This window comes from Trachurus japonicus, chromosome 10 (genome assembly GCF_045865225.1).
Source record: "Trachurus japonicus isolate A0001 chromosome 10, Traja_1.0".
In the NCBI taxonomy this organism is placed as follows: domain Eukaryota; kingdom Metazoa; phylum Chordata; class Actinopteri; order Carangiformes; family Carangidae; genus Trachurus; species Trachurus japonicus.
Genome location: NC_140916.1, coordinates 38,235,263 through 38,248,383, shown reverse-complemented (window position 1 = coordinate 38,248,383; position 13,121 = coordinate 38,235,263). Strand labels below are relative to the sequence as shown.

The following is a 13,121-nucleotide window of genomic DNA, read 5'->3' as shown; positions in this document are numbered from 1 at the left end:
GGGGTCTAGAATGTGGTGACACAAATATAGTCCATCAACAAAAGTCAATTTATTATCAGATTTACACATTAACATTTAGCAGCACAAGGCAAAAAGAAAAGAAGAGCGCAGAATCAGAGTCCTTCACAGTACTGTCCATCACAGTACTGTCCACTGGTCTTAGGCCAAGTAGAGGACTCTGTCTTAGCAGTATCAGGAGAGGAGAGGAAGAAAGGAGGAGGGGAGTCCAGTTCTAGGATGAATATCCGGTCACAGAGGACCTTAGCTTTACCATTACACTGAAAAGAGTAAAGACACACAGTTAGAGAAATGGAAGAGAGAGAAACTCAAGCTACATTCAGTTTGTACGTCTGTTAATTAACCTCAAGTCAACCACACAAGCTATAAGCATTAAGAGTCATACAGGCTGCCAGCAAGATGTGATAAAGGTCAATGACAACCAGTCTGATAGCCTACCCAGGGGGCAAAATCACAGTTTTTTTGGAAAACAGACACAGAGCGTTTGACAGCAGAAATGATCTCTAGGAACTTGAAGGATTAAAACCTGGGTGGACAACCCGGTCAACTAGCTGCTGGAAAGCTACAGGGGACAAAACCCCTTTCTGGGGTCATTTTGCTGGCGAAATGATGTAAATGCAAATATTTAGGTACTACAATGGCACAAATAGTCATGCAACTATAAAATTTGGCAGAGAGTATCTTGACACATAGGGGGAGGCAGGAAAAAAAGATTCTGGGGTTTGTTGCAACTGGATTTTAAGATATCACCCTCAACATCCCAAAAAAGACAAAAAAAAAGTACTGTTCGCCTGACAAATTCTCATGGAAATTATTATTTTTCAGCACTTTATGGAGAATATCTATGCCTACCAAGTATATAGAAAATTTCCTTAATTCATAAGCTTCCATTTGAGTCCCAGATAGCCTTTCTATCTCCAAAGCCCCACTTGCTGTGGCCAACGGTCTTCTCTATCTCTCTGTTCACTTTGGGGAGACCAGAAATAGAATGGTTTCTGATCATGCCAGTTAACATGGAGTTTTTCACAATAGGTGTTGCATTGTTTGGAGACAGCCTGTAGCTTTCCAGTAGCTAGTAGAAAGGCTATCTGGGACTCAAATGGAAGCTTATGAATTAAGGAAGTTTTCTATATACATGTTAGGCATAGATATTCTCCATAAAGTGCTGAAAAATAATCATTTTCATGAGAATTTGTCAGGCGAACAGTACTTTTTTTTGGTCTTTTTTGGGATGTTGAGGGTGATATCTTAAAATTGAGTTGCAACAAACCCCAGAATCTTTTTTTCATGCCTCCCCCTATGTGTCAAGATACTCTCTGCCAAATGTTATAGTTGTATGACTATTTATGCCATTGTAGTACCTAAATATTTGCATTTACATAATTTCACCAGCAAAATGACCCCAGAAAGGGGTTTTGGCCCCTGTAGCTTTCCAGCAGCTAGTTGACCAGGTTGTCCACCCAGGTTTTAATCCTTGAAGTTCCTAGAGATCATTTCTGCTGTCAAACCTTTTACAACGCTCCCTGTCTGTTTTTTTGTTTTGCCCCCTGGGTATGAGGGGAAACCTACAGGAATAAGCTCATTCGTGGTTTCCACACCCACACAATGTAACGCCTATGTGATGTAAATCTGTCAGATATAACATCTGTATGGGTCAGGACTTTTGATTTTGTGTGTTTTTGTCTGAAGAGACAGAAGCCAGGAGTTGTCACCGTGGCTGTTTGTCCATACACTAATCACAGAGTGAAGACAAATCTGACTAAAAGCAACTAGACCTTAATATGCCTCAGGAGTCAGGACATCACCATACAATTATAAAAAACAATAACTGCCTTTATTCATGTAACTAATACTTTTTGGGATTAATTGCAAGACATTTTAGGTTCAACTAGAGCAGATCTAGGTCCTCTAACGGGGTCTGAGGGACAGAGTGGAGAAGGGGAGGGCCGGAAAAGAGGGACAGTGTTGGACCAAAGCAAGACACTGGTTTGGTGACTAGAGGGCAAAGATAGATAGGGAAGGTTGGAGTGTGTAGTAGTAGTAGTAGTAGTAGTACTCGTATCAGAGTGAGTAGTGTGATCATCAGGTCTCACTAAGAAACATGCATCAGTCATCACTCAGTTGTCAGCACGGATACCAGATGAAGAACTTACCCTCCTCTTCATCTTTACCTGCAAACAAACACAAACACAGAGCGGGTCAGTTACAGCCAGCTCAGCCAATGAGCATTAACCTGATCACTGCACTCAATGATCCTGTCCCATATAACATATTGTTGGACTGCTTTGAAGCGAGCAACACCGCTCTCAAACCATTACTTTCTTACACTAAACAAAAAACCCCTTAAAGTGCTGGACAGGAAATCCAATAACTATCATCACTGTCATATTTTACTGAAATACAAGCTGTTAAATTGGGAAAACCTGATTAAATATTCACACTCTTTGTCTTATGTACAAAATCATACATGGACTTGAATCAGTTTATAAAAATGGTATCAACATCTACTCGGAGTAGGCTGTGTTGAAAAAGTTCTTTCAGCCAGTCTGTGTTTTCTATTAGAGCTGCTTGTGAATGGAACTCTATTCCAACTCACATTAGAAATATTTCAAATTATTCCTCCTTTAAACACTTAGAAAAAAAAAAAAAAGTGGCTAATTAGTGGTCAAGGCTGTGAACATTAAATTTCCCGTCATGTTGTCTGTCAGTGTATTAATTGGGGGGGCAAATGTTGCTTCTGTTTTGTCTGTAGCGGCTGTTTGAGTTCAGTTTATGTTAGTTTGTGTGTGTCTGCATGGACCTCCACTGAGCTCTCTGTCTTTTGTCCACTATTCAGATTCAGCTTTTTAATCATTGAATGTATTATTTGTATGTTGATAATCAAAAAATTGATGACTTTTAACATCAGTCCAGGGACAACAGTTTTAAAATAGCCTTTTGGCTAATTCTGGCATGTTTACATTTGTTTAAATGTTTTTATTAATGTGCAATGTCCCCGATCCTTAAACCTTTAAATAAATAAACCTATGGTCATAAACTAACACATGGTGTATTCACTGTTGATACATGCAGGCATGTTAATGTTGTGTTTTTGAATGTTAATGTCACACATAAATAACTAGGTCATCTGATGGATGAACATTTACACTTTGATGACAGTCTCCATGAAGCTACGTGCTGCTGTTCCACTTTGAAATATAAAAACATTTCCTTTGTATTGTATTATTATTATTATCGTATTGTAAACCATGCCTAATCCTGATCTCTGAGTTGACTGAGCCCGAATTGGAAAAAACTTCACTGCAAAAACTCAAAATCTTTCCAAGAATATTTGTCTTATTTCTTGTCAAAATGTCTCATTTCTAGTCTAAACTAATCTCTTTCCACTTAAAATAAGAATCATCACCTAAAAATGAACTTGTTTTTAGATCATTTTCACTTGTTTCAAACTAATTTTCACTTGAATCTGATAAGTTTTTCTTTCTTATTACAAGCACAAAAAACTCACTGGCAGTTTTTTTTTCTACTTATTTCAAGTGAAAATCTGCTTGAAAGAAGTAAAAAGTGTCTAAAAACAAGCTGTGATGAGTCTTATTTTAAGTAGAATGAGATTAGTTTTGACTAGAAATGACATTTTAACTAGAAATAAGACAAATATTCTTGGTAAGATTTTGAGTTTTTGCAGTCTTCAATCAACTCTGAGTAGGTTCAGCCTGATGGAGGCAGATTCACAGTGAGCACACACACACACACACACACACACAAACATGAATACAGCAGTTGCTGTAATAAAAATATCCTACAGATTTGTGAGACATTTTGCTTATACTTAATTCTACTAAATTCTCTGTATGTATGTTGTTATCATGTTAAACCTTTATGGGATAGTTCAACATTTTGGCAAATTGTCCCATCACCATAATCCCTATAGTCGTAGCAGTAGGTTCGTTACCTTTAATTGTCGGTGCAAGCTGTTTTTAGAACGGAGGAGCAGAGCCGTGAGCTGCTCAGAGCTACGCTACGGAGGCTCATTATGGGATTTCTTGGTTTCCCTCATCATCAAACTCATCAAATACACAATCCAACAACTCCACAACGCTCTGGTGGACAAGTTGTGAGCTGCACATTCACCACACTATGAGATAATAACACAACGTTACCACACAGAGTTGTTTTAGAGGGAAATACAGAGACTGTTGATGAAAAACTGTCCCTGAAGGCAACGTGCATCAGTGGTTTTGCATGTATGTAACAGATATTTAACGGACATGTCAAATTTACGCAGCACTGGAAAATCTAAGTAAAATCTACATTACTACATAGTAACATAGATAACTCCAGCACATATTCCAGAGCTGCTGTAGAAACCGCATGGCAGCATCACATGCAGAACCACCAGACCGCTCCACAGCTTTCTGACACAAGCTCTCAGGCTGCTGCACTGCTGTGTAAAGCTGCACTTTTACTTCATGTCTTGCAGGGCCGGTCCCTAGCATAAACCCTCTATGTGGTTGTTTAGGGCCACAGCCGTTAGGTGGGGGGCCACATGATCAGAAAGGTACCGGGGTTCATCAAGTCATTTAAACATCCTGAGGTCTGCACGTGCAGCTATGAGCTTTATATGTAATGTGAAGTCAATATTCAGCTTCTTTTATCTCACATTTGAGACATTTGGTGAAAATAGAACGGCAGAATGACAACATTTGTGCTCAAAAAACAATCTTACAAAATGTCATTTTAGACTTGTTTTCTACACGTATCTATTACTGTATTCATATCCTATTTCAAGCACCAAAACAGTTCATTCTCATGACTGAAGGAGTGTTTTCACAAGGGATTTGACATGTTTCAAAAAGCAGACCTCAAATTTCCAGCATTTGTCCTAAATTATTTCTTTCTACAGTGTTCTAGGACAAACTGGCCTCAGTGTGCTTACAGCGGAGGTTCTAATATTTAGACATAAAACACTTGAGTATTGTTACATCTGCAAGTATCTTAAAAAGATACATTTAAGAAAATATGTAAAAGTGGAGAAAATGTCCTCAAACCTCAGAGGGATAAACACGTCTGTATTCAGTTTTAACCAGTGATTTGGTGTTTGTGCTTAGAGTGCAGGGCCACAAACAAAAACCTTGTTTAGGGGGCCACCAACATCCTAGGGCCGGCCCTGATGTCTTGTATAACCTTTATTATTTCTTGTGAGTATTTATTTATGTCGGAAGGATCAAGGATGTCTGTGTTTTACTTTGATCCCAGAGAAACATTCTTACATTTTGTTTGCAACACTTTACAAAATGACAAAGTCTAGACTGATTAACACGATGCACTTTGTCATGTCATCATGGTAAATAATTGTGATCTCAATGTTGAAGTTGATATTGATGAGTCTTGCAGCCACTTCTGCAGCAACCAGCCAGTTGCCATGCTGTGTGTGACCTATACTACCCATAAACATGTTTTAAACTACTACATCATCTGCAGATTACTCCTCATATTTTAGATGAATGACATCTCCTTCATGTGTTTTGGCAGGAGTAATGGACAAGTGTACTGTCTCAGTGAGTCTCAGTGTAATATAAATACCAGTCTTACCCACTATGCAAACTTTTCATTATTAGTTTAATGTGATCACTATTTACTTTAGTGAATTTGTTTGATTTTTTTCTGGCGTCATCAGTGCTAATGTTGTTATCTCTACCTTTTCATTTTTGGTTTTGATTTATCCACTACAGCCAATATTTACATCTACACCTGTCGTAGAGTTGAAAAAAAGGAGGACAAGTTGTCTTGAATCAGTTTTGACTGAACTAATCAGTGACATGCAGCTCCTGTGTCCAGAATATAAAACTACTTATGTGACACTCTCGTGAAAATAAATCTAAATATCACACAACCTGGACCAGCTGTGAGGTTTAAAACAGAAAGAAAAGCAGCGTAGCATCATATCCACACCTTGACTTTCACTCTTGTTACAGATGTATTTTTGATTCCTATTCTTTCATTAACAGGATGTTTTTCTAAATGGTCAAAAATGTTTTTTGCACTGGATTTTTCCTGTGCATTTTATGATTAAAAAAATAAAAAAAAAGAGTGTGCATGGTCTCCCACCTTCAAACAGTTAAATCTGATAATAGGAGTTTTTCCTGCTGGTTGCTGCTTGTTGCTTCAGTTTTGTGTGGTTGGTCATTTCCTTTTGTTGAGCGTAGAAACATTTCATGGACCGTATGAGTTTAGTTTTTACTGGGCACTACTAGTACTGTCATGCATGCACGCTGCTCTGTGTGTGGCGACGGCAGAGAAAGAGCGCTATGCGGAGATGACTGAACAGAACAATGTTGCGCTGGTCGAAAAATCTATTCATGGCGGACGTAATTTACTGTTAATGCCGCTGTCAATTGACCACATAAATTCTAAAATAAATATTGCACAAGCCTGCGCTCATAGCCTACATAAAGAACAACCTTTTTTCAGATAGCTACAATAATTTGTAAACATAAAACACATCTTGGACCGGCTCATTTCATAATAACGCGGCGTGCTGGCAACTTGAAATTAAAAAAGTCCGCTGCTTTGCAATAAAAACTCTACAAACAAACTGAAAAAAAAGTTCTCTTTTTTTCTTTGACTTTTTACGCATTTTTGCGTGTGTGAAATGTGCTGCAGCTGTTTTAAAATCATGTTAGAAAATTCCGGACTTTGGCAGATTTTACCGGTCAACGGAAACCCTGCTATGTTCACTGCACAAGTTCATGATAGGACAGCAAAACATGTGGAACTTTTACCAATTGTATTACTACTTTTACCAGGTTTCACTGTGGCTTGTTAGAGGTCCCACTACACTACAAAGCAACTACTAAACCAGTAAATTAAAATAAAAATATGAAAACAGTGGCCAAAAAAAGTAGCAACTCTTGCTGACATGTTTGTCTCATGGTTCAGGTGAGGTGGACTGTACTTACTCTTTGGGGGCCATGGTCTAGGAACCCACTCTGTCTTGGGTCGGGCCTTGATTTGTGCAACATTGTCGTTGTACCTCGCGTGGTCTCCGGTCAAGGTCATGTACGTCTGTGGAGGGAGAAAAACCTCGGATCAGTTTGGAGATTTTGGGCTATTTTTCTTCCTTAAAAGGATAGTTCACCCAAAATTCAAAGTCAGTAATCGCACTGACGGAGGGGGATTGTTGATATATCCTTATTATATATCGTATTTTCTCATTTACAAAGTGATAAAAAGCAATATCCAAAATCCTCCTCGGCAAAAACTTCAGACTCTAATGTGTCAACAAAATAAAACAAGAATTTTGAATGTGGCTTTATCCATTGTTCAGATTTCAGTTCTGGAAATGTATGCAAATTAGCGCATATTTCATCAGATATCGCCTCATTTACATATTTAAACATACAATTTGACAAAACTTGTGATACAAAAAATATTTGTCTTAAAGGGATAGTAGCATTTTTTTTAAAGTGGGGTTGTATGAATTATATTATAGCGAACAATGGAACTGTGTATTTTTTTTCAGGTAAAACCTCTTTTAGGCCGTGAAAATAGGCCGTTTCTTTGGGTCTGTTCACAACACTGTATGTTGTAAATCTCTGGGCAGGGCTATTATGGGCTGGCGTTGCTAACGGGAGGAGTGCAGAGAGTCTTCTACTGCAATTAAAGTACTTAGGGGCTATTTGTAGATCATACAACCCCACTTTAAAAAAAAATGCTACTATCCCTTTAAACCACTGGTTAGCAAACTAATGTCAACATTATTTATTCAGTCTGATGTGTTAAAGCTGAAATGAGGAACAGGAAAGAAAATCATCTTACATATGACACGGAGGCAACGAAGGCTCCACCACACAGCAGCGCGTACACGATGTTCTCCCCCGATCCACCAGGAAGTGAAGACATCTGCCGCCGCTGCATCACTGCAACAAGGTCAAAGTCACATGTTAGACTCAGAACAATACGAAAATGTTGATTATTTGACGTCTCAGATCAAAGATTCTCATTTTGTTTTGCCAAAGTGTCAGAGGAGATTAAAGGGATAGTTCACCCAAAATTCAAATTTCACTCACTATCTACTCACCCCCTCATGTGGACTAATAACTGGGAAGAGAAGCTTCCGCTACAAAACAAGCTTGAAATATAGACTTATTTAATTTTTTTTGGGACAGTTTCGCATTTCGGGGCTTCAATACAAGACAGACATTACATACGAGCAGCATGGAGGTATTTGGATGTTTTTTGGTGTGTCTTTTTGTTACGAAGACAGTTGGTATCCATTTGCAACCGTTATACACAAATTCGGCGAAATAACCGTTAGTGGAGCAGCCGCCATTACTGCGGTGACAGCTCCCAGTCAGGCAGCGATGGGTTCTGTGTGCGAAGCGGGCATTTGAATGCAAGCGCCATGAAGTGGACCTTTTGTCTTCTGTAAATATGTCTAGGAAGGTTGGGAGGACATGTGGCGTCCTCTACTCCTTCTCACCGTTACCTTCACATCGTGGTGACAGTGGACGGTCTGTGAATGTCTCACTAGTTGCGTTTCCATCCACCTTTTTTTATTCGCATTTTCAAAAATTGCGAATAAATACTTGAATGGAAACGCCAGAAATTCGAATAAAGGCAGTAAATGCGCATAAAAGTTTATACGCTTGGAGGGGGGGGATTTGTCAGCGTATCGATTAAAGGAAATGTGAGTTTTTGTGATGGAAACAGATGATGTGAATTGAGGCAGAGTTTGTGGGTGAAGCTGCTGGACTTCACCCAGCGACGCCCCGGTGTCCCAGCTCTCCTCTCTGCACCGCAACACAAACGCGCTCCGTAACCCGTAATGTTTTGTTTATGACGGTTAAGACTACACAATCACACACCCTAACATCGTATATGTTATGTAACGTTTTCCACCGCTACATTTATTGATTTTTCACCGGCTTCGTATGTAAACAGATGCACATGGAGGAGAGGAGCGGAACCAGAACAGACTGTCACAGTTCCCTACTGTCTTTCTGTGTAAATATCTCATGTTACAACATGAAAACCTGCAGCTTATATTCAAGTGCGGCCTATATATGTATTTTCTTTAAAAATGTAGCTGGTGCGGCTTATACAGGTGCGTCTATAGTCTGGAAAGTACGTAAATTGTCCATGATGTTGAGTGTCAGCTGAGTGTCAACTGTTGGATACATTCACGCTCTCTTATGACCTAATCTCACGGTGCACTCCTCCTCTCCCAATAATCGCAAAACAATAATGAATGGAAACGGTCATAAATTCGCATTTGCTTTTTGCGCATTTTCACAAAATCCGCTTTTAAATTCGATACGACTTGGATGGAAACCCAGCTACTGATCCCTTCAATATGATGTGATCATGGTCGTCTAAAAGCCGGTGTGTAAAATATGTCCGACCCATCCGGAGCTCAGCTCATTTTGACCATAAATCAGAGACCTGTCCTGTAATTGACGTTTTAGTTTTTTCTGGTCATCGGAGGCCAGCTGGTCAATAAAATATTCTTGAATATCTAAAACAAAGCACAAGTTGTTGTTGTTTTTATTCATGTAGCCTGTCCACATGATTAAATATCCCCGCTGCTGGCTTGCTATCGTCAGCACGCATAACGTACCGGTATGTTATATTGTTTATGATACAGTCTCTTATCTCTCTGTTACTCTAATCTTTCCTGCTAATCGCTCAAACAAATGATTAATTACTAAATGAATATTGGTATTTATGTAAGATACCTTAATCAGTTACTGGGGGGCACTAAACATCACAAATGCAGCCTATTTATGATGCTGTCATAGAGAATAAGACTGACACATGTCACCGCAGCAATGGCGGCACACACAAATGGCTCGCCGAATTCGTGTATATGGACAAAACATGCACTGCTACGCCGAGACCCCCTGTAACTTCTCCCAGCCCTTAGTCCACATGAGGGGGAGGAGATAATGAGTAGAAATTTGAATTTTGGGTGAACTATCCCTTTAAGGGAGAGAAGTATAGATCATGTGAGAAGTAAAGTGGAAAAGCTTGTGTTATGTTTGTCTGTTATGTGTCAGTCAGTAGGAAATGGTGAAATGTGCCGCACAAGCCGATAAGCTTCAGCTGTCAGTGAGGAAGCGCCTGCAGCTATCGATGCCTCCACTCTGATTGGATTAAACAGCAGATTTAGATGCCAAGAATATGCCTGTCAGGCCCTCGTCAGAACAGGTACGGTCTGGTTTTAGCCTAACCGTTTCAAAACATGGGGTAAGTAGCCTATAAAACAGATGTCAGGTGATAAATTCCAATCAGCTTATTTGACTAAGAAAGTGTTGGGTGTTGTGTTCCTCTCTGACAGGGCCGTATATAGGGGAGAAAGGTGATGATAACTCTAGGGGCCCAGCGCCCAGTGGGGCCCATAAAAAACCCCAGTAGTCTAATCTTTGTATGACTGATTTATTCTGCGTAAGACCCTGACTAATACTCATAGTACACTGTAAAAACTCAACATCTTTCCAAGAATATTTGTCTTATTTCTTGTCCAAATGTCTAATTTCTAGTCAAAACTAATCTCTTTCCACTTAAAATAAGACTCATTACCTAAAAATTAACTTTTTTTTAAAGATAATTTTCACTTGAAATAAGTAGAAAAATCTGCCAGTGAAAGTAAGTTTTTTGTGCTTGTAATAAGGAAGAAAAACTTGCTCCACTATCAGATTTTTTCTACTTATTCCAAGTGAAAATCTGCTTGAAAGAAGTAAAAAGTGTCTAAAAACAAGCTGCTTTTAATATGATGAGTCTTATTTTAAGTAGAATGAGATTTGTTTTGACTAGAAATGACATTTTGACTAGAAATAAGATAAATATTCTTGGTAAGATACTTGAGTTTTTGCAGTGTAATGCTGCATTAGCATCAAAACAAGGTAGGCTAAATAAAAAATGATAATACATACGTAGTCTAAGAAAAAAAAACTGGAAAAGTTAGGGGGAGGGGCCCACTTTAGTATTCTTTAAGGGGGCCCAGAATTCCTAGCAACGGCCCTGGTTCCTCTCTGATGGAATCATGAAACAACACCTAACCAAAATCTGATCAGATTTCATCACGACCCGAAACGATGAATGAGAAAAGACCTAAAAACCAACAAACCAATGACAACTCACGAGTCATTTTGACTGTAATCATGGCTACATTTGAAAACAGCCTAAACCAGGGGTGTCCAAACTTTTTGCAAAGAGGGCCAGATTTGGTGAGGTGAAAAAACCAAATGAAACCATTCAGCCTGACATCCTTTGAACCATTAACATTAAATGCAAATTAACTATTTAATACATTTTTTTTTTAAATTGCAAATGGCATTCTTTTCATTTCTTCACGTAGAATATAAATACATCTAAACAAGTTTTTACCAAAATCACTCTGGTTTTCATATTTGAAGACCACATAAAATGAAGAAAAGGTTTCTCTGGGGAAAACAAAAAAAACTTTCAGGAAGCTTAAACATATCTAGGTTCATATGAAACATTGCACATTATATTTATTATATTTTAGAAATGGGCTGGAAAGGGTCAAGGGTCGCGCAGCGTCTTGGTGAAATATAAAATAGCTTTTTATTGTACGTGTTTTTTGTTTTTTTGTATGTGCTGGCGGCCGCATATTATTGATTTTATGACAGAGACTGCGGGCCGGTGGGAATCTGAACAAGGGCCGCAATTGGCCCCCGGGCCGGACTTTGGACATGCCTGCATGGCCTAAACTAATTCAGTAACAGAAACAGATTTGTCAGACTAATGAAACCATTCATTTTCTGGCAGGATTAGAGAACCTGGACGTGCAGCGTTGGGTATCAACATAAGCTCCACCTCTTATATTTACAGTCAGGGCCGTTGTACAGGGGAGAAAGGTGATGATAACTCTAGGGGCCCAGCGCCCAGTGGGGCCCATAAAAAACCCCAGTAGTCTAATCTTTGTATGACTGATTTATTCTGTGTAAGACCCTGACTAATACTCATAGTACACTGTAAAAACTCTACATCTTTCCAAGAATATTTGTCTTATTTCTTGTCCAAATGTCTCATTTCTAGTCAAAACTAATCTCTTTCCACTTAAAATAAGACTCATCACCTAAAAATTAACTTGTTTTTAGATCATTTTCACTTAAATTCACAATAGATAGAAAAATCAGTTTTTTGTGCTTGTAATAAGGAAGAAAAACTGGCTCCACTATCAGATTTATTCTACTTATTCCAAGTGAAAATCTGCTTGAAAGAAGTAAAAAGTGTCTAAAAACAAGCTACTTTTAATATGATGTGTCTTACTTTAAGTATAATGAGATTTGTTTTGACTAGAAATGACATTTTGACTAGAAATAAGACAAATATTCTTGCTCAGAGTTTTTGCAGTGTAATGCTGCATTAGCATCAAAACAAAGAAGGCTAAATAAAAAACGATAATACATACGTAGTCTAAGAAAAAAAAAAGGAAAAGTTAGGGGGAGGGGCCCACTTTAGTATTCTTTAAGGGGGCCCAGAATTCCTAGCAACGGCCCTGTTTACAGCCAAACAGCTCCAGGCTTTAGGGAGAATAAGGGGGATGAAGCTGTGCAGGTCAAAATGTCACAGGATTAGACAACGACACCCTCCTCTGGTTAAGTGGGACCACTGCAGAGGAAAAGTGACCCTCTCTGCTGGTCCACTACAGCTGTCTCATCATTAAATAGAGGACATCACATCACTGTGGTGGACAGTCACAGACACACAGGGCTGTGTGGATTCAGAGTTCCTACACTTTTTTCCCCAGACTCTAATCTCCAGACTTCTCGGTAAAAAATCCAAATAATTTGTGATATTTAAGTAAATAGATGTGCATAATATAAATTTAAAAAGCATGCAATTTATCTTGTTTTCATTCTGAATGGGTATGCCATATGCAACCAAATCATTTCCAGGTGATTGTAGCTAAGTACAATAGCACATACAAAATAATTAACCCAAATAACTTCAGATAAGACCAAACCAAGATAAGATTAAAAGATAGATGTATATTTCCATACAATAGTTTCCATTTTCCATACTTTCCATACTTGCGTAGGAACCCTGTGGATAGTATGTTGGAATGAAGGAGG

At 38.7% G+C, this 13,121-nt stretch overlaps 1 protein-coding gene across 1 annotated transcript in view; it reads right to left on the bottom strand.

Annotated features, from left to right (window-relative positions):
* The window catches only part of mgarpa (mitochondria localized glutamic acid rich protein a), a 29,710-nt gene that overhangs the window by 14,573 nt on the left and 2,016 nt on the right, over nucleotides 1-13,121 (bottom strand). The window contains exons 2-4 of the mRNA XM_085788616.1: nucleotides 7,837-7,937; nucleotides 6,978-7,083; nucleotides 2,172-2,189 (exon numbers count right to left, since the gene is read on the bottom strand). Coding sequence (XP_085644742.1) covers nucleotides 2,172-2,189; nucleotides 6,978-7,083; nucleotides 7,837-7,937 — 225 coding nt within the window. The remainder of the gene's footprint in view (nucleotides 1-2,171; nucleotides 2,190-6,977; nucleotides 7,084-7,836; nucleotides 7,938-13,121) is intronic.